This window comes from Pseudophryne corroboree, chromosome 4 (assembly GCF_028390025.1).
Source record: "Pseudophryne corroboree isolate aPseCor3 chromosome 4, aPseCor3.hap2, whole genome shotgun sequence".
NCBI lineage: Eukaryota > Metazoa > Chordata > Amphibia > Anura > Myobatrachidae > Pseudophryne > Pseudophryne corroboree.
Window position 1 is genome coordinate 232,874,546 of NC_086447.1, and position 17,886 is coordinate 232,892,431.

Below are 17,886 nucleotides of genomic sequence, written 5' to 3' on the forward strand. Positions count from 1 at the left end.
CACATCCACTGCGTTTGCCTGAGGGTCCCTGGTTCGTGAGCAATAGCAGCTAAGCTTCTTTTTGAAATGAGATGTCATCAAGTCAATCTGTGGGCATCCCCACCTGTCGATGATTTGCTGAAACACCTGAGGGTGTAGTCCCCACTCCTCCGGATGGAGGACTTAGGAAGTCCGCTTTCCAATTGTCAACCCCCGGAATTGCATTTCTTTCTGGCAAGAGTAGTATTCTTGACACTTCTCGCATGCAGGCCTTGCTTTTTGTCCCTCCTTGTTGATTGAAGTACGCCACCGCCGTGGCGTTGTCCAACTGCACCTGGATCACCTTATTCCCAGAGTAGAGGGGATGTCTGAATCAGAGCATTGTAGATAGCCCAAAGTTCCAGAATGTTGATTAGAAGCAGGGCCTCATGGGCAGACCAGCTGCCCTGGAACTGCACCCCCTGGGTGACAGCCCCCCATCCTCGCAGACTCACATTCGTTGTGAGGAGGATCCAATCCTGAAACCCAAAGCGTCGACCTTCCAGCAGGTTGGAAGACTGTAGCCACCACAGGAGAGAGATCCTGGCCTGGGGTGACAGCCTAATCATCCGGTGCATCTGAAGATGGGAACCGGACCACTTGTTCAGGATGTCCAATTGGAACGGTCTGGTATTAAACCTTCCAAATTGAAGTGCCTCGTACGAGGCCACCATCGGTCCCAACAATTTTATGCATAGACGAATGGAGACTTAAGCAGGTCGGAGCACCATGCTAACCATTTCTTGAAGTGTTCTTACTTTTTCCTCTGTGAGGAACACTTTCTGAGCTAAAGTATCCAGTAGCATCCCCAGAAACCGGAGCCATTGAGACGGTTCCAGATGGGACTTCTGCAGATTGAGGATCCACCCATGGTGTGACAGAAGATGGATAGTGCGATCTATATGGAGCAACAGAAGCTCCCTGAAGCTTGCTTTTATCAGGAGATCATCCAGGTATGGAATTATATTGATCCCCTGGACCCTGAGTTGAAACATAATTTCCGCCATCACCTTCGTGAATACCCTTGGAGCTGTAGACAGGCTGAAGCACAACGCTTGATACTGGTAGTGATCGTTCAGCAGAGCAAACCTCAGATAGGCCTGATGAGGAGGCCAGATTGAGATATGTGGGTAAGCGTCCTTGGTATCCAGGGACACTAGGAATTCCTGTTGTTCCAGGCCTGTGACCACCACTCTCAAAGATTCCATCTTGATTTGAAAACCTTCAGGTAAGGATTCAAGGACTTTATATTCAGAATGAGTCTCACAGACCAGTCTGGTTTTGGTACTAAGAACAGACTAGAGTAGTAACCTTGTCCTTGTTGTAGAAGGGGTACTGGAACAATGACCTGGGACTGGACCAACTTGTTTATGGCCAGGAGTATCGTACCATGCATATTTTCTAAAGCTGGTAAGCTGGATTTGAAAATTTGTTGGGGAGGAGTACCGTCGAACTCCAGCTTGTAACCCTGAGAGATAAGGTCCCTTGCCCAAGCATCTTGGCAGGAACTGTCCCAGATGTGGCTGTAGTGATGTAACCAAGCTCCCACCACAAGATCCTCTCGGGGTGGGTAGGCACCGTCATGCTGAAGTCTTTGCTGAAGCAGAACTGGTGTACTGGTCCTGAGATCCGGCAATGGCTGGTTTCTTAGGTTTACCTCTGGAGCCTTTAGCTACGTTGGAGGCCCCTCTGGCCCTAGATCGAAATCTGGAGGACCGAAAGGACTGAGTAGATGGTCCTGGGTAGGTACGTCTAGCAGGCGGAGCCCCCGAAGGGAGAAACGTGGATTTTCCAGCAGTAGCTTTGGAAATCCATGCGTCCAATACACCTCCAAAGAGCTATTCACCAGTGAAGGGAAGAGATTCCACATTACGTTTGGAGTCAGCATCTGCAATCTACTGACGCAACCATATGGCTCTGCGTGCAGACACAGCCTTAGCCATGGTACTAGCATTAATATTGCCAATCTCTTCAAGGGAGTCACAGAGGACTCTTGCCATGTCCTGAATGTGATTCAGAAAAGTAACAGTATTAACTATGGTCATATCACCCTAAAAAGACCTTCCTTAATTTGATTAGCCCAGGAATGAATTGCATGTGTCATCCAGCAACCTGCAATGACCGGCCTTTGAGCAACACCTGATACACTAGATTTCAGAGTGGTCTCAATTTTCCTATCTGCCGGGTCCTTTACCGTAAAGGAGCCCGGAGCAGGGAGTACTGCCTTTTTAGAAAGGCAGGAGACTGAGATGTCCATTGCTGGAGACTCTTCCCAGAATTTCCTGCCTTCAAGGGTAAAGGGAAATGTTTGCAAAAACCATTTTGACACCTGATATTTCTTATCTGGATTCTTCCAGGCTATTTTAAATATGTCATCCAATTCCATGGAATCAGGAAATGTGGCTGTCAGTTTGTCTTGCGGGAGGAAAAATAACTGCTGAGTAGTTGCATCCTCCAGAGGGCACTTTAACACATCCCTAATAGCCAATATGAGGGGTTCAATACCCTGGGTAGGGGTGGAATCCCCAGTTATGGGGTCCACATCATCCCCATCATCCAGTATATCATCATCAGTATCTGATAGGAGTGCAGGTAGAGCACGTTTTTGTGCACCTGTAGTAGACAGAGGGGGATGTTTAGCAGTTAGACTTGACACTGCTTGTTGCAGTTCCTGCGTCTTCTTTGCAGTGAGCTGAGATGGCATATCAGACATCATACTTTTGATAGCCCCCAACCAGGAGGGCTCTGGACTCTCCCCCACATTGATAGCAGTATTCTGAGATGGCTGACTACACTGCTCACATGATGTGGAGCTAGATGAACTAGGAGAGAATTACACACACTGCATAACTTCTGTTTTACCATATTGAAGCAGTAAACAGTAAGAATACACACACAAAACAGTCTTTTATATATATATATATATATATATATATATATATATACAGGTTGAGTATCCCATATCCAAATATCCGAAATACGGAATATTCCAAAATACGGACTTTTTTGAGTGAGACTGAGATAGTGAAACCTTTGTTTTCTGATGGCTCAATGTACACAAACCTTGTTTAATACACAAAGTTATTAAAAATATTGTATTAAATGACCTTCAGGCTGTGTGTATAAGGTGTATAAGAAACATAAATGAATTGTGTGAATGTACACACACTTTGTTTAATGCACAAAGTTATAAAAAAATATTGGCTAAAATTACCTTCAGGCTGTGTGTATAAGGTGTATATGAAACATAAATACATTCTGTGCTTAGACTTGGGTCCCATCACCATGATATCTCATTATGGTATGCAATTATTCCAAAATACGGAAAAATCCCATATCCAAAATACCTCTGGTCCCAAGCATTTTGGATAAGGGATACTCAACCTGTATATATATATATATATATATATATATATAGAAGCCTGCCCTATTGCATGTGAGAGGAGACACAGGAGAGAGGACCCTAGCGCACCCAGCCCTGTGCAGCCCCAGTGAGGCTGTCAGTGTTTTTTGTGTAAACAACAGTGGGACTGTAATATGAGAAATCCCTCAGAGGGATGTTACTTGTGCACAGATATAGCGGCTCTCCCCTTCTACACCCGGAACCAGTGATCCAGGGACTTATATGGAGGAGCTGTGAGGCTGCTGCTGCTGCTGCTGCTATGCAGAGGAATGCGCCAAAATGCCACTGAGATCGCTCTTGTGTAGCCAGTCTCATGCAGGGGCTACAGCGGGTACCCCCCAGGAGGAACCCGTATGCCTCACTCCCGCTTCTGCCGCACAGTGAACCGGGGGACTCACCACTGAGGATCACCTTCAGGCAGCATTAGGGGTGTGCGGCATACTGGGGCTGCGACAGCCAAGGCACCATGCTCCGCTGAACAAACAGCCCCTCAGGATGGTGGTCCTGCAGCGGGGAAGCGGCTCTGCACATCAAGAGGTCGGTGACCCCCCCATAACTCCCATGGTGCAGGTATGCTGTTGCCCAAACAGCATACCGAAAGACATAAAACTTGAAAATAAATTGAATAAAAACTCTGTAGCTTGCCGAGTGTGCATCCTCTCCTGAGGGCTCTTTTTTCTAAACTGAGCTGTAGGAGGAGGCATAGAGGGGAGGAGCCAGCACACCCAGTTGAAGAAATTTAAAGTGCACTGGCTCCTTTGGACCCATTTATAACCATCGTACTAATCTATCCCCAATATCCCTTATGGATGCTGGAGAAATATCTCTCTCTGTGCACATGTTACATCACCCCCACCTGCAGTGCACATGGTTTTGCCCAATTGCTAACTTTGTTGGTTTGCTAACAACTCTGAATAAACCCCATTATACCATAATACCAGCTGAAACCTACTGATGTCACTTATCATCTGCATATAGTACCTATGACATAGACACTCCATAAGAGGCAGCAATATTGGCCGAGTATAAACCTTCTGTACTTTTATTTGCAATTCCCTCCTCCTCCTACCTCTGCATGTCACTTCTCCTTACCATTCAGTGGAGAGGCTACAGATAGCCCTCGGTCTGGTTGAGTCCTGTGGCTATGGCTAGTAGGTATCACATCTAATGTCTCACTGCATCTTTGGACCCGCACATGAGTGGTTCCTCTTGTCAGTGGCAGCCATCAAGCGGCCTGTTCTCTACAAGTAGGAGCGTGGTTCAATAAGGGATACGATTGTTAGGTCGACACAGCTTAGGTAGACAGTCATTAGGTTGACCACTGAAGGTCGATGTGCATTAGGTCAACATGGTCATTAGGTCGACATGTACTAGATCGACAGGTCAAAAGGTCGATATGAGTTTTTTGAAAAAAAAAAAATATTTTTATATACTTGACGATCCACGTGGACTACGATTGCAATGGCAACCTGTGCCGAGCGAAGCGATAGCGGAGTGAGGCACCTTGCCCGAAGCATGGCGAGCAAAGCAAGCCATGCGAGGGGACACGGTGCACTAATTGGGGTTCCCTGTCACTTTCAGGGCTGTCTTTTCGTATGGGCTCAGTGGGCTCTTGCCCAAGGGCCCCAGGAATATAAGGACCCTAGGCTTATAGCTGAGGGTCCCCTCTTTCCAGGGGTACCAGATTTTTGAAAATCGGCCCTGCAGAACCGGAGATATCCAACTTGAAAGCAGTGGTCCCTATCCAAGACTGTTAATTGCTGTTCCAAGCCAGATATCTCAGGTTCTGTCTGACTTACAGTTTTTCTGAGGATATACTCCAAAATCTCCCCCTTTAAGTGGACACTGGCAACTTGTCTCTACTGTGCTCAGAACCAGAGATATCAGCCTTCAAGAAGCTGGTCCCTGCTCCAGCTCCACACGCCCGGTATGCAGTTTTATATTTTCGTCCATGGATTGCTCTGGCTCCTGAACTCTGATCCCCAAGTCCCTCCCCAGTACCTACTGAAAGGTGCGACTCTCTTGTTTTTGTCCCAATCAAAGCTAAGAAATCTATTTTCAGGAACTTTAGATATTGCCAATCAAGCTGCCCTCCCACTGGAAAATAATAAATATTAAGCCCACTCCCCTACATATTAAACACCCCCTACCACCCTGGAAGTCATACCAGAGATTCTTCATTCAGCCCAATGCCCCATCTGTGCAGTAAAGGAGTAATTAGCAGAAATGACTGCTTCAGGTCCTACATGCTGAGCGGAAGAGAGAACACCCCCTACTGCTCGCGAGACATCAAAGCTGCCGCTGATGGCACCCCTCACCCCCACCACTGGAGGATGGGTAGGGGGCCCAGTGCATTGCTGTGCCCAAGGGCCTACAAAGCTGTTAAGACGGCCCTGGTCACTTTACGAAGAATATGACACAAAAAAAGTTAAAAAAAACTCATGTCGACCTTTTCACCTGTTGACCTAGTAAATGTCGACCTAATGCCCATGTTGACCTAGTGCATGTCAACCTAATGCCCATGTCGACCTTCAGTGGTCGACCTAATGACTGTCGACCTAAGTTGAGTCATAACATAGTTTCTGAGGTTGAAAAAAGACAACTTGTCCATTGAGTTCAACTTGTTTATGGTTTGTGGAGTCTTTGCTTTCAGTGTGCAGCAGCCATCTTCCTAAAGTTGTCACTGGGAAGATAACGCTGTCCTGCACCGGCCAGGAGCAAGTATATTTAGGAAGGGGGTAGGCGGTCACTGGCCCCTGTCAGACCCCTCCAGCAGCCCGGGACCGGGTAATTAGTATCTGCCCGTCCCTCAAGGCGCCACATCATCATGTTTTTTTTATTTTTTATAGTCTTTCATACAGTCTTTTCATGTATTGCAGAAATAGTATTATTTACTAGAACTGTTCATATGTAGGTATGCTTATCTGACTTCTATGCTATGAGCAACTTCACCATCAGAAGTTGCTGTTCTGCACTTGCTGTACATTGACTAAGGACATTAATGACTGCTTCTCAGAAACTAAGAGGTGAATTTACAAAGTGTAAGTTTTGCCATCAATTCCAAACCAATGGACATTGCCTCTGGTAGGGGTCATCCCCAAGAAGGCCCCAGCAAGGTCTGCTTCTCCTACCCACCATGTCAGTCCATCAATGATGCCATTCCACCAGGCTTGCTAAGGGTTTTTAATCAGTCTTTTGTTCATTTATTTTGGGTAGGGCCACTCTTGGGTAAAGTGGATATGGAATCTGCCTTTTTGACTCTTCACCCACTAGTGCCCATGAGGTGTTCCATGTCCTCTGTATTCTTTTATTGTTTTATTTCCTTCCTGCATTGGTTCTTATGCGTTGTAGAGTACGGTGCTGCTCACTACCGGTCACAACTGAGGGCTGAGGCTGACTGAGGGAAGCCTCAGTTGTAGGGGCTGGCGTGTAGGTGAACCTTGGAGGTGAGATTAGGTTCCTAGACATGCAGTATGATTATATCACCATGAGCCCACAGGCGTGACCACAACAACGGAGTAAAATTATAGTCAGTTTATTGAACACACAGTATAACTCTTGGCAAAGAGATAGCGTCAACAGTGAGTGCAGAATAAAAATGCAGTACAGTTCCTGAGTATGCAATTGGTATTTGAGACTGTGGCTATGCAGAACAAGATCACAAAGTCCTTTGCTAGAATACAGATTTGGAAAGTCCGTGGCCACAGCTAACCACTGCAAAGAGGAACAACAAGTACTGCACAGTAGATGGTAAACAGGAGACTGAAATAGGCACTGATACACTGTGGTTGAAATATTGTAGACAGAATTGCCAGAGACTACCGGACGGAACCGGTGTGAGGAAAGATGTGCTGAACTCACCACTAGAGCAACAGTTCGATGGTGAGCATCGATGGATACTGTGGTCCGATGTTGTGTGGTATGGTATGCAGGGCGATATATGAATATCGCTGGTGATGAGATGAAGCACCGCTGAAGACAGATGGTAACACCCAGCACTGCTGGAAGCTGGAAGCGATGGAATGCTGGAAGCTGGAAGCCAGTGGCAAATGTACCTTGTAGCAAGAGAGCAATGCAGTAGTGCAGAGCGATATAGGAATACCGCTGAGGACAGAGGGTAACACCCAACACTGCTGGAAGCTGGAAGCGATGGAACGCTGGAAGCTGGAAGCCAGTGACGAATGTACCTTGAAGCTTGTGAGCGATGCAATAGTGCAGAGCGATATGGGAATACCGCTGAAGGTGGTATGAAGCAACACTGTAGGCAGATGGTAAGATCAATCACTGCTGGAAGCTGAAAGCGATGTGGATGACACGCTGAAGCTGGAAGCCAGTGACACTTTACCACGGGAGCTAGAGTGCGATGCTGTAGATAACTGGAAACAATAATGATGCCAGGATACCGCTGGAAACTGGAGGCAGAATAGAACCTGTGCTGGAAGACGATATCAGGATCGCAGTAGAAAGCCAGGAAGCAGGGCTGGAACACTGCAGGAGTCAGGCTGCACCGCAGGATGGTAATTGGTGCCGGTCTCTTGGAGAAGCTGAATCACAGGAGCTGGAATACCTGGAAAGTCAAGCTGAGAATTCACCAAACAGGAGAGACATGTATGCAGGATTGACAACCAAAGGACTGATGATTATCCAGCCCTGGAGCAGGATATTTATCCCAGCTGGTGAGCAGGGATTGGCTGGATAATTACACAGAGTCCAGACTGCAACAGATAGGCTGAGAACAACATGTGATGCAAAACAAACATGGCTGCGCCCATGTTTGAAACTGGAGGGAAAGTCTGTTTGTATTCCACATGTGAGAATCGGCAGTAACGGCAGCGGAGGCCGCAGAGGGCAGGAGATGCCATACTTTAAACTGATGGATGTTTACTGTAATGTTGCCATGTCAGCGCTGCAGCGATGACAGAGGAGCACCTTGAGATACAGATATGCAGCACGCTGCCTGCAGACAGCGCAGGTGGAATCCGGGCCTAGAACGCCGGGCCAGACTCAGAAGGCACTTAGCAGGTAAATAATGGGGGCTAATAACCCGGATCGTGACACTACCTCAATGACTTTATGTGTTAGGCTGACTGGCTCTTTCCTATGTGCGGAGCTACTGTTTTTGCTGTTTGTGACTTGTTTGCAGAGTTCGGTTTACCCATTGCTTTGGAAAAGTATGAGGTACCCTAAAAGTCCTTAAACTATCTCAGCATTACTTTATAGCAGAGTCAGTCCTTATTTGTCTGTTCATTTTGCTCGTCGCTTGATACCCATGGGCAGGACTTTGACGCAATCTGTAGTGAGCTACGGCTGGTGTTGTTAGGCTGCACCATTTCATTCGGCTTTTTGGGGAAATCTGAAAAAAACTTCAGGTCTAGGATGCTTTCTCGTAGACTATATTGAGGTTTTCATTTGGTCCTCTGCTCCCAATTCAAAATCTCAGATGCACCTGTATACCATGCAGTGGGTTCCACAGGTTTTTGGGTTTACTGGGATGGCTCTTGGTGTGCTTCAGTAAGACTGGCTGGTTGGTTGCCGAATATCTTACCAAGATTCTCTTGCTTTTGGAACTCTTCCACATCATTGTTACACTGGAGCTTTGGGGAGAGTGTTTACATGTTAAGAGTATAGTGTTTTGGTGCTGTAATTTGAGGATGGTGCATGCAACTAATCGGCAGAGTTCCACCTCATTGTCGGAGTTCCAATTGTCCACTCACCTAGTCCTGCATTGTCTGGCCTGTAATATTATACTCTTTGCACACCATGCCCCAAGTGTTGAAAACTCAATAGCGCTCTATCGGTTTTGGTGTGCTTGCTTTCAGGCCTTGGTGCTGTCACTTCTGCAGTGGGTGGTTCATGTCCTTCTCATTGTTGGCAGGTGATCAGCCCAGATTGGAGAGGCTACTGTCTCATGCTGTGGCCCCAGGGACATTCAGGGCACATTAGTCCCAGTAGACCCAGTTGGTGGTGTTTCTTCTGCACAAGTATGCCCCCGGTAAGATTAGTCACAACTTGCTTTATTTTTTTATTTGGGGCCAGTTCATTGTGGCAAAGTCGTAAGCAGTGGTACTAAGATGCTCGCCCACATTTCTATTTTTTTGTGACTGTGTTCTCTTTAGGATATCACTAAGAGAAATTTCATCAAGGGCCCCCTTGAGGGCTGGGACCAGTTGACATAGACATCTGATGAACACAGTTGTCCTATTTACAGTATGTTGAGCTGCTTGTTTGTTTCCTTTCCATGGTGGGTTTGGTCTGTTAATCTCACTATTACACTCTTCTCTTCTGGCTCGCTTTTGTGATAGCTTTTCACAGGGTCTTTAGCACCATCAAGTTGGGTTCCCCCTCTCATTCTGTCTGCGAAGTCTTGATAGTTCGGCCTATGCTCTACCATATTTGTTGTTCTAAGACCGATCAGCTGTGGTCACTGGGATACACTGCCTCACTTTTTGGACAATAGTATCTGTCCTTTGCATCTGCTTATTTACAGCACTGGCCTTGGTTGGATCGGGCCTGGCTTCCAGTGACTGCTTTTCAGTTTTGGTGGGTCTTTCAGCACTGTCTTTTGGGTTTTCAGGAGTACTGCACTCATTCTTTTAAGACTGATGGCACTACTACCATGTCATCCTTGGTTTTCATGACCCAGGATATTAAGTAATTCAGTCACTGGCAATCTGAGGTAAACAAACGATATGTGCATTAACTCACTCTGCTTTCTGCTTGTCTAGTTCTGCAGACTCTCTTGTTTCAGTATGTTGTTTTTATTTTTTGGCATTTTTGTGCTGTGGCTGCTCGTCACCATCCCTGAAGGGGGCCTCGAGGGATTATGCCTGTTTTACCCTGAACCATGGAACCTGAATGGCTATTGGTCTCTAGGTGGGTATTTCAGATTTTCACCTCAGGCCAAGTTATCTTTTCCCTTTTCTCTGTTCCCGAGTGTGTGAGGTTTTTCATTCCCCATATTGTACCGTATTTCTCATTTTCTGGTTTTACTGACTTGTGTTTATTCAGTGTTGGATATGCAACCGATTTGATTGATCTTGCATTTCTGGACATCTCAGTCCCCCATGGCCTCTGACCATATGCTCTTTGTAGCAACTCATTGTATTAATTGGTTAGATTATGTGGGTGTGCAATGGGAAGCTCTCTTTCCATGCCTTCTGCAGTTGGTCCCCCAGGGGACCTGTTTATTCAGCTAGGGTGTCCTGTTTATTCAGCTAGAGTGTAGTGATCTTGTGTTCCCAGTCTCCACTCAACCTCAGGTTCACCACTGTGTGTATATTTGAGTTTTTGCTCAGTCCTGGTCGCAATGTTCTTTTATCAGGTCCTGCATTATTCTCCTGTTATGGAATGGGCACGAATGAAGATGAATGCCCTGGTCGTTCAAAGAGCTCTAGAAGGATTGGTGTTGTCCCATCTGCTAATTTGTTTCCAGTATTCCCACATTTATAGGCCAGACAAGGGTCACTGTTTTATTCTTGGAAAGTATTTTTAGGTTTGCAGGTAGTTTAGTTAAGGTTGTCCTGTATGGTGGCTGCTTGGTTCTTTACTGAGAGCCTTGCATGGTGGGGAATACACGCAGTCCAGTGGCTATCTTGCAAGCTGTGGTAATATCTCAATTTGCATTAAGTTGAGTAGCTATTAATTAACTGGCGATACTTTCCTTCGCCACTATACTTCATGTTTTTAATAAAAAGCTAAGCTTTATAAATGGCATATACTGTTTTCTGTGTTTTTATTTTGTAGATACGTTACATTATTAAGTGGTTATTTTCCTGCACTGCATGAGTGATATCTGCCAATAGTTTAAATAATTTATTGTTCTGTGTTTCACTTATTTGTTCTGTGTTTTGTGTTATTATTAAGGATGATAGGAGAGATAATGGTGAGGAGAGGAAGGAGCCAGAAGGGGAGGATGAGTCACAGGGATCCGGTCAGCAGGGCCAAAACTAGGATTTATGGCACCCGGGGCAAGGCAGTAATTTGGCGCCCCCCATGCGCGCACACACTCTTTCTAACTGTGTCAAAAACACACCAATAAACAGTTGGCAAAGTGACAACTAGCACCGTCAGGGTGCATCCAGCACACATTCCCTAGAAAAATGGATAGGAACATAAGAAAATTAACATGCACCTCAGATACAGTATTATGGGAGACTCTGACTGGCCAACCGCTGTAGGAATACAAAGCCCATTCTGCCAGTCAGGGCCTAGGATCAATTAAAGAGGAGGAGTACCAACTTTATGGGGACACACACACAATGTGGATTATCCTAGCTGCAGGGAGGAGTGGCTAGTGTTATATACCTGATATTAGCCATGCAATCACTGTATCCCACACTGGGGACTCCAACTGCTGTAGGACTACAAAGCCCTGCATGCAAGTTGGGACCTAGGACCACACTTTAGGAGGCAGCAGCTGTCCTGGCATATAGAGAACTCACCCCAGTGCCCACACTAATTATCATCTGCTGCTGCTTCCTCTCGCCTTGTCCTCCTCTGGTGGAGCTGCCGTGCAGGAAGGGGGAGACCCTGATGTACAGGGCCAGGGGCAGACATAGTTTACACAGGCACAGGAGAGTGTGAACGACCACCCCCGCCACATTCATAAGAGATATAGTTGCCAGGGGAGGGGGGTTTGGTTTCCCAGGCATCCATATTGGTGGTACTCGGGAGCAGGGTTCTGCTGCGAGGGTTCTGGGACCCGGCAGTAGGTAGCCCCTTAGGGCCCTGTCCTCCTCTGGTGGAGCTGCGTGTAGGAAGTGGGAGGCGCTGGGGAACAGGCCTGGGGGCAGACATTGCTTACACAGGCACAGGAGTGTGTGTGAGCGGCCATGGACCAGCGCTTTGGAAATGAAAGGGGGCAGCTGGAGAGTCCTTGGTCACCGCCTCTGCTTCCATTCATTAGCGTTCCAGTTGTCGGAGATGGGGGAGTTTCATTGGTGGTGCTGGTACCAGCAGTGAGGGTTATTGGAGCCGGCAGAAGGAAGCCCCTTAGGACTGAGAGGAAGGAGGGAAGGCAGAGAACCCATCTCTGCTCTCTCTCAGATTCTGCACCCGGGGCGCATGCCACGGCCGTAACTAGGGGGGGGGGGGCTAAGGGGTCACGTGCCCCGGGCGCATGAGTTCAGGGTGCGCGGCAAATGCTGCCTGGCTCCTACGAACGCTGCTCCTTAACTCCCACCCCCTGCGATTGCTCTCTCACCCAGTTGTTCCTCCCCACCTCCCCGCCGCGATCACCTCCTGCAGCGGCAGCCGCGTATGACACTGTTCCCGCCGCTGCTGTTACATCTCCCTCTGCATGTGTGGCCGCCGGACTCCGGAGCCTCTCTCTGCCCTCCTGCTTGTCAGCACCTCTGCACATTCTCCTGCCCGGCTGTCTGACTCCTCCGGAGGGAAGCTGGAGAGCAAAGAGCCAGGAACAAGTGAATCGCTTCCCCCACTTTGTGCTGAGGTAAGTGGGCATTGTGAGGAGGGGTGGGCAGGAAGGGCAGTAGGCTTTACAGTATATGTATATATAGTATATGTGTGTATATGTGTATGTATATATATATATATATATATATATATATATATATATATATATATAAAACGTCCTCCAACAAGCAGCAGCACTCTGAGACTTGATTTGTCATACTATGAATCACAATAAAGTGCATTTAATAAATCATCCTGTGAGCCAACGTTTCGGGGCCAATAACACCCCTTTGTCAAGGTGTCATCACCTTGACAAAGGGGCGAAATTGGCACCAAAACGTTGGCTCACAGGATGATTTATTAAATGCACTTTATTGTGATTGATTGACAAATCAAGTCTCAGAGTGCTGCTGTTTGTTGGAGGACTTTTGTTTATAACTACATTTTCCAGATGGCACCTGAGCATTGCTGACTGATATAGGAGGAGTGCCGATCCTTCCACCTCGTGTGTATATATATCTATATACCTATATACCTATATATATATATATATATATAATTTTTAATTTTTTACATATATATGTATTTCAATTTTATTTTAATATTTTTATTTAATTTTTTTTTTATTTCTTTAGTATAATTCTGTATATATATATATATATATATATATATATATATTTTGGGAGGGGGGGGCGCTACATTACCGCCTTGCCCCGGGTGCCGAAAATCCTAGTTTCGGCCCTGCGCATGCCCCCTTAGCCCCCCTAGTTGCGGCCATGCGGTCAAGATCCCGATGAATGGGATCCCGGCAGTTGAAATACTGATGCCGGAACCCCAACACTGCTTGGAATGCTTGTGCTGGCATCCCCGAATGAGATCACAATCCCGGCACCAGCATCTCGACAGCTGGGTTCCCAAATGACTGACTGCTGACCAGCCGGAGAGGTAAGCCACGCAGCGGGGGGGGGGGGGGCGGGGGGGGGGGGGTTGGGAGGTTTAGGCTGCGGGGGAGGTTTAGGGTTAGGCTGTGAAAAGGGGGAATTAGGTTTAGACTGCAGGAAAGGGGGGGGGGGCAGTGGTGGGATTCAGCCGGTTCGCACCGGTTCTACAGAACCGATACCTAATGTACTATCGGTTTTGCAGAACCGTTTGCTGGCCTGCTGAATTCCACCACTGACCCACTGATACAACCCGGGCGCCTGCTGTTAATTTTTATTACTTTTTTTGTCCACTGCAGCTTGCCCTGGCCGGGACAATGATTATAAATTAATATAATGGCTGCTTGCCTGGCTCTGCTCTTCTGGGCTGGGCAGGGCTGGCCAGGCTGTCAGTCAGCCTGTGTAAGCTCCACCCTGCCTCCCTTGTTGTTGGCAAGGATTGGATCCCCCTGCACACGTGTTTTGAACTTCTGTGCAGACTGTGCAGAGGAGAGGACTCAGAGGCGGAGCAACCATCAGCCATCACGCGGCAGCGGACGGTGCGCAGAAGGGCAGCCTGGAAGACAACAACTTACAACAAGTCGGTACGGAGTCGTGACTCGGGATTGCCAGAGCGGGGACAGACAGACTCACGGCACGGGCACAACACTGTTCAGCCAGTTCCTATTGGCCCGGCGGCCGCGTCCGTGACATCACATCAGCGTCTGAGGCGGAGACTGCGGCGCAGACAGAAGAGCAGAGCAGAGACAGGCAGCCCGGGAGTACGGACAGTACTGGGTCACCGACCGTCGGCATCTGGGTGAGTTATGCTGCTGTGCTAAGCCTGTCAATGCAGTGTTTAATGTGGCAAGGGAGGGGCCGGGCAGGCCCACTGGGGGCATCAAAATGGCGCAGTTATGCTTGCAGTATGATGAACGAGGGGAGGGAGGCTGCTGCTAGCTTGCCGAGGATGAGTAGCTCAGGGGCTGCCAGGCAGCAGCACAATGCTGTTGGGGAGAGACTGAGAGAGTAGCCAGTATGGCTGGACTCGGTTGCTGGGCTGGCTGTGGGCTGGCCAGAGAGGAGAGGAGCCATTATTAGCCTGCAGTGGTGGAGGAGGGCATCAAAATGGCGCAGTATGAAGGAGGGAAGACTGCCAGGAAGGGCCCCTGACTGAGGTGCTGAGGGAGATGGGAGTGGTCAGAGAGGCTGCATTTTGGTAATGGCACTTTACAGAGAATATTTGAGCATTCACATTGGGGCAGATTGATGTATTAAGCCTGGTGAAGAGATAAAGTGGACAAAAAGTGAGATAAAATGGAAGTAGATAAAGCACCAGCCAATCAGCTCCCAACTGTCATTTTTCAAACACAGCTGATTAGCTGTTGAATTATCTCCTTACACTTTATCACCACTTTATCTCATCACCGTGCTTAATACATCTGCCACATTGTTTGTATCCTTGTTGTATGGATGTACAATACCATTCTTCATGCTGCCATGGGACCATGATTTCTGTACTTAGGGTGAGACTGAGATGTATGCTTCTACTTACATGTCCATAAATAAATGTTATAATTATATTTTAAAAGATTTTTTTTTACCTAGCCCTTGAAACTAAGGATGAAAAGGCAACACAGTTTGACAGTTTTTTTCAATAAGAAAACAAAGTCAGATTCTTCTGTTGTATCAGAATTGGCCTTGGAAGGTTCAACACAGTCACTAGCACAACCAATCCAGCCTGAAGAAAGCAGCACGTCAATTGAAATAGAAAATCACATCAACTCCAATATTGTAAATAGTCTTCCTGAATGCTGGTCAGTGCAACAATATAAAAATTTTAAAGTAAAATATGAAGGACTGGGAATTTCTAACAAAAAGTTAGGTTGTGAGTATTGTGCAAAATATGATTTCATAAAAGAGAAAAGTGTTCATACGTCAAAAGAGTGGAAAGGTTTTCAGATTGAGGCATCAGGGAAAAACAGAGTGGTACAACAAGCTTCTCTAAGGAAAAAAATGAAAGAACATTTTTCATCAAAGGCTCATAACATTTGTAAAGACAACTTCAAAATACGTGAGCAGGATACTATAACAAACGTAGTAGATACAATGAATAAAAAATATTTCAGTACTACTTGTAGAGTATTTAATACAGTTTACAGCCTGTCAAAAAGATGTAAACCATTTTCAGACATAGAAGATGAGATTGAACTGCAAATGAAAAATGGATTAGATATGGGAATAGGATTGCATTCACGTAAAACTGCTGTGAAAATAGTTGATTTTATTGCAAAGGAAATTAAAAAAGAAATATTTACTAAAATTACTGAAAATGATAAGAAAATATGTTTGATTATTGACGAAGCTTCAACGATATCTTGCAAACCAGTTATTATACTTTTCTTAAAAGTTGAGGACTCAGTTTCATCTCCAACAATTTTTGTTGAGCTAGTTGAATTGGAAAAACAAGATGCAGAGACAATATGTTCTTCAGTTATGGAAAGTTTAAATAAAGTTGGGCTTACTAAGAACTACTTACAAAAACATTTAATAGGATTTTGCTCTGATGGTGCAAGTGTTATGCTTGGGAGAAAATCTGGAGTGAGCACTAGGATAGCAAAAGACTTTCCAAACATAATAATATGGCACTGTTTAAACCATCGCCTCCAACTTGTTTTAGATCACTCAATAAAGGAAATAAAGCAAGTAAATCATTTCAAAATATTCATTGATAAGATATATACTATTTTTCATCAATCCAATAAGAACCAGATTGAATTTACCAAAATATCCGAACAACTCGGAATTGAAATTATAAAGATTGGTAGAGTTTTGGGACCAAGATGGGCTGCCTGTAGTTTAAGGTCAACCCTAGCTGTGTGGCGCGCTTATCCTGCGCTACATCACTATTTTTCTTCAAATGCAAAGTACTTGGGTATGGCTACCCGTCTTAAAAATATTTTTTTTTTCACTGATTTGGCATTGATGATTGATATTTTAAACGAAATTTCTCTACTTTCCAATGCACTGCAAGCAAGAAATACAGACATAATAAAGGCTGAAAAACTTGTGATACGATCTATTAAAGCATTTAAAATGCTTGAAAAAGAAAAGGGTCCATACGAAAAAAAAGTTAATGAATTAATTACTTCAGAAAGCTACAAAAATATAGATTTTGTAGAAAATCATCGATTTGTTGGCCTTCCTCGGGAAACACTTTTAGAAGGCATTGTAACGAATTTGAAAAAAAGATTAATGGATTGTGGACATTTAAAAGCAAGTTGTAGCCAATTTAATGATAGTAATACATTTAAATTTCTCACTTTTTTGGAGCCAGATTACTGGAATATTGAAGAAGTAATAGTTCCATGGAAAGCAGCTGAAGAGCAATTGCATGTATTTAATACATATTTCAATTACCAAATTGATATTAATGAGTATCGAGATTTTGTGGAAAATGTTTTAAAAAACTACCAGAACTATTCAATTCCTGAAAGTGTTCAAAGAGCTAAAAATATTGTCAGAACAATTGCTGTAAGTTCAGCAGAAGCAGAAAGGGGTTTTTCAAAGATGAACATTATATGTTCTGAGAAGAGAAGTCGCCTAACTGTTTCCAATATATCAAACATAATGATTATCAGTCTAATCGGCCTACCGCTAAAGGAATGGAATCCTACTCCTACCGTGCAAAGATGGTTAAGGGTAAATCACACAGCTGATGATGCTCGGATAAAAGCAAAGAAAATTGCAAGTGAGGACGCCAATCAAACAGCAATATGGAAATATCTTCAATAACTGTTTGTCAGGTATTTAATATTAAAAATCTTCCTTTAAACATAATCTAGTTGTCTGTACCTCTTTTACTGTTCTTATTGCAGTATTTAATGCGTGAATTATTAAACTACCTTTCTGTATATCTTTTGGTATAGTTAAAATGGTCATTAGGACATAGAACCTGTTGTTAATTTATTTGAATCCCACCACTGGGGGGGGGGGTAGTTTTAGACACAACCTGGGAAGGTTAGTGTTAGGCTGCTGGGGGGAAGGGGAGGGTTAGGTTTAGGCTGCGGCAAGGGAGGAACAGGGTTTGGGGATTAGGTGGTTAGGGTTAGCACACTTGGCAAACCCCTGTCA

At 45.5% G+C, this 17,886-nt stretch overlaps 1 protein-coding gene across 1 annotated transcript in view; it reads left to right on the forward strand.

The window, feature by feature from the left end:
* LOC134910878 (E3 SUMO-protein ligase KIAA1586-like) overlaps nucleotides 1-17,547 on the forward strand; it is a 36,762-nt gene extending 19,215 nt beyond the window's left edge. The window contains exon 4 of the mRNA XM_063919264.1: nucleotides 15,361-17,547. Within this exon, the coding sequence (XP_063775334.1) occupies nucleotides 15,361-17,547 (2,187 nt within the window). The remainder of the gene's footprint in view (nucleotides 1-15,360) is intronic.
* The last annotated feature ends 339 nt before the right edge of the window (nucleotides 17,548-17,886 follow it).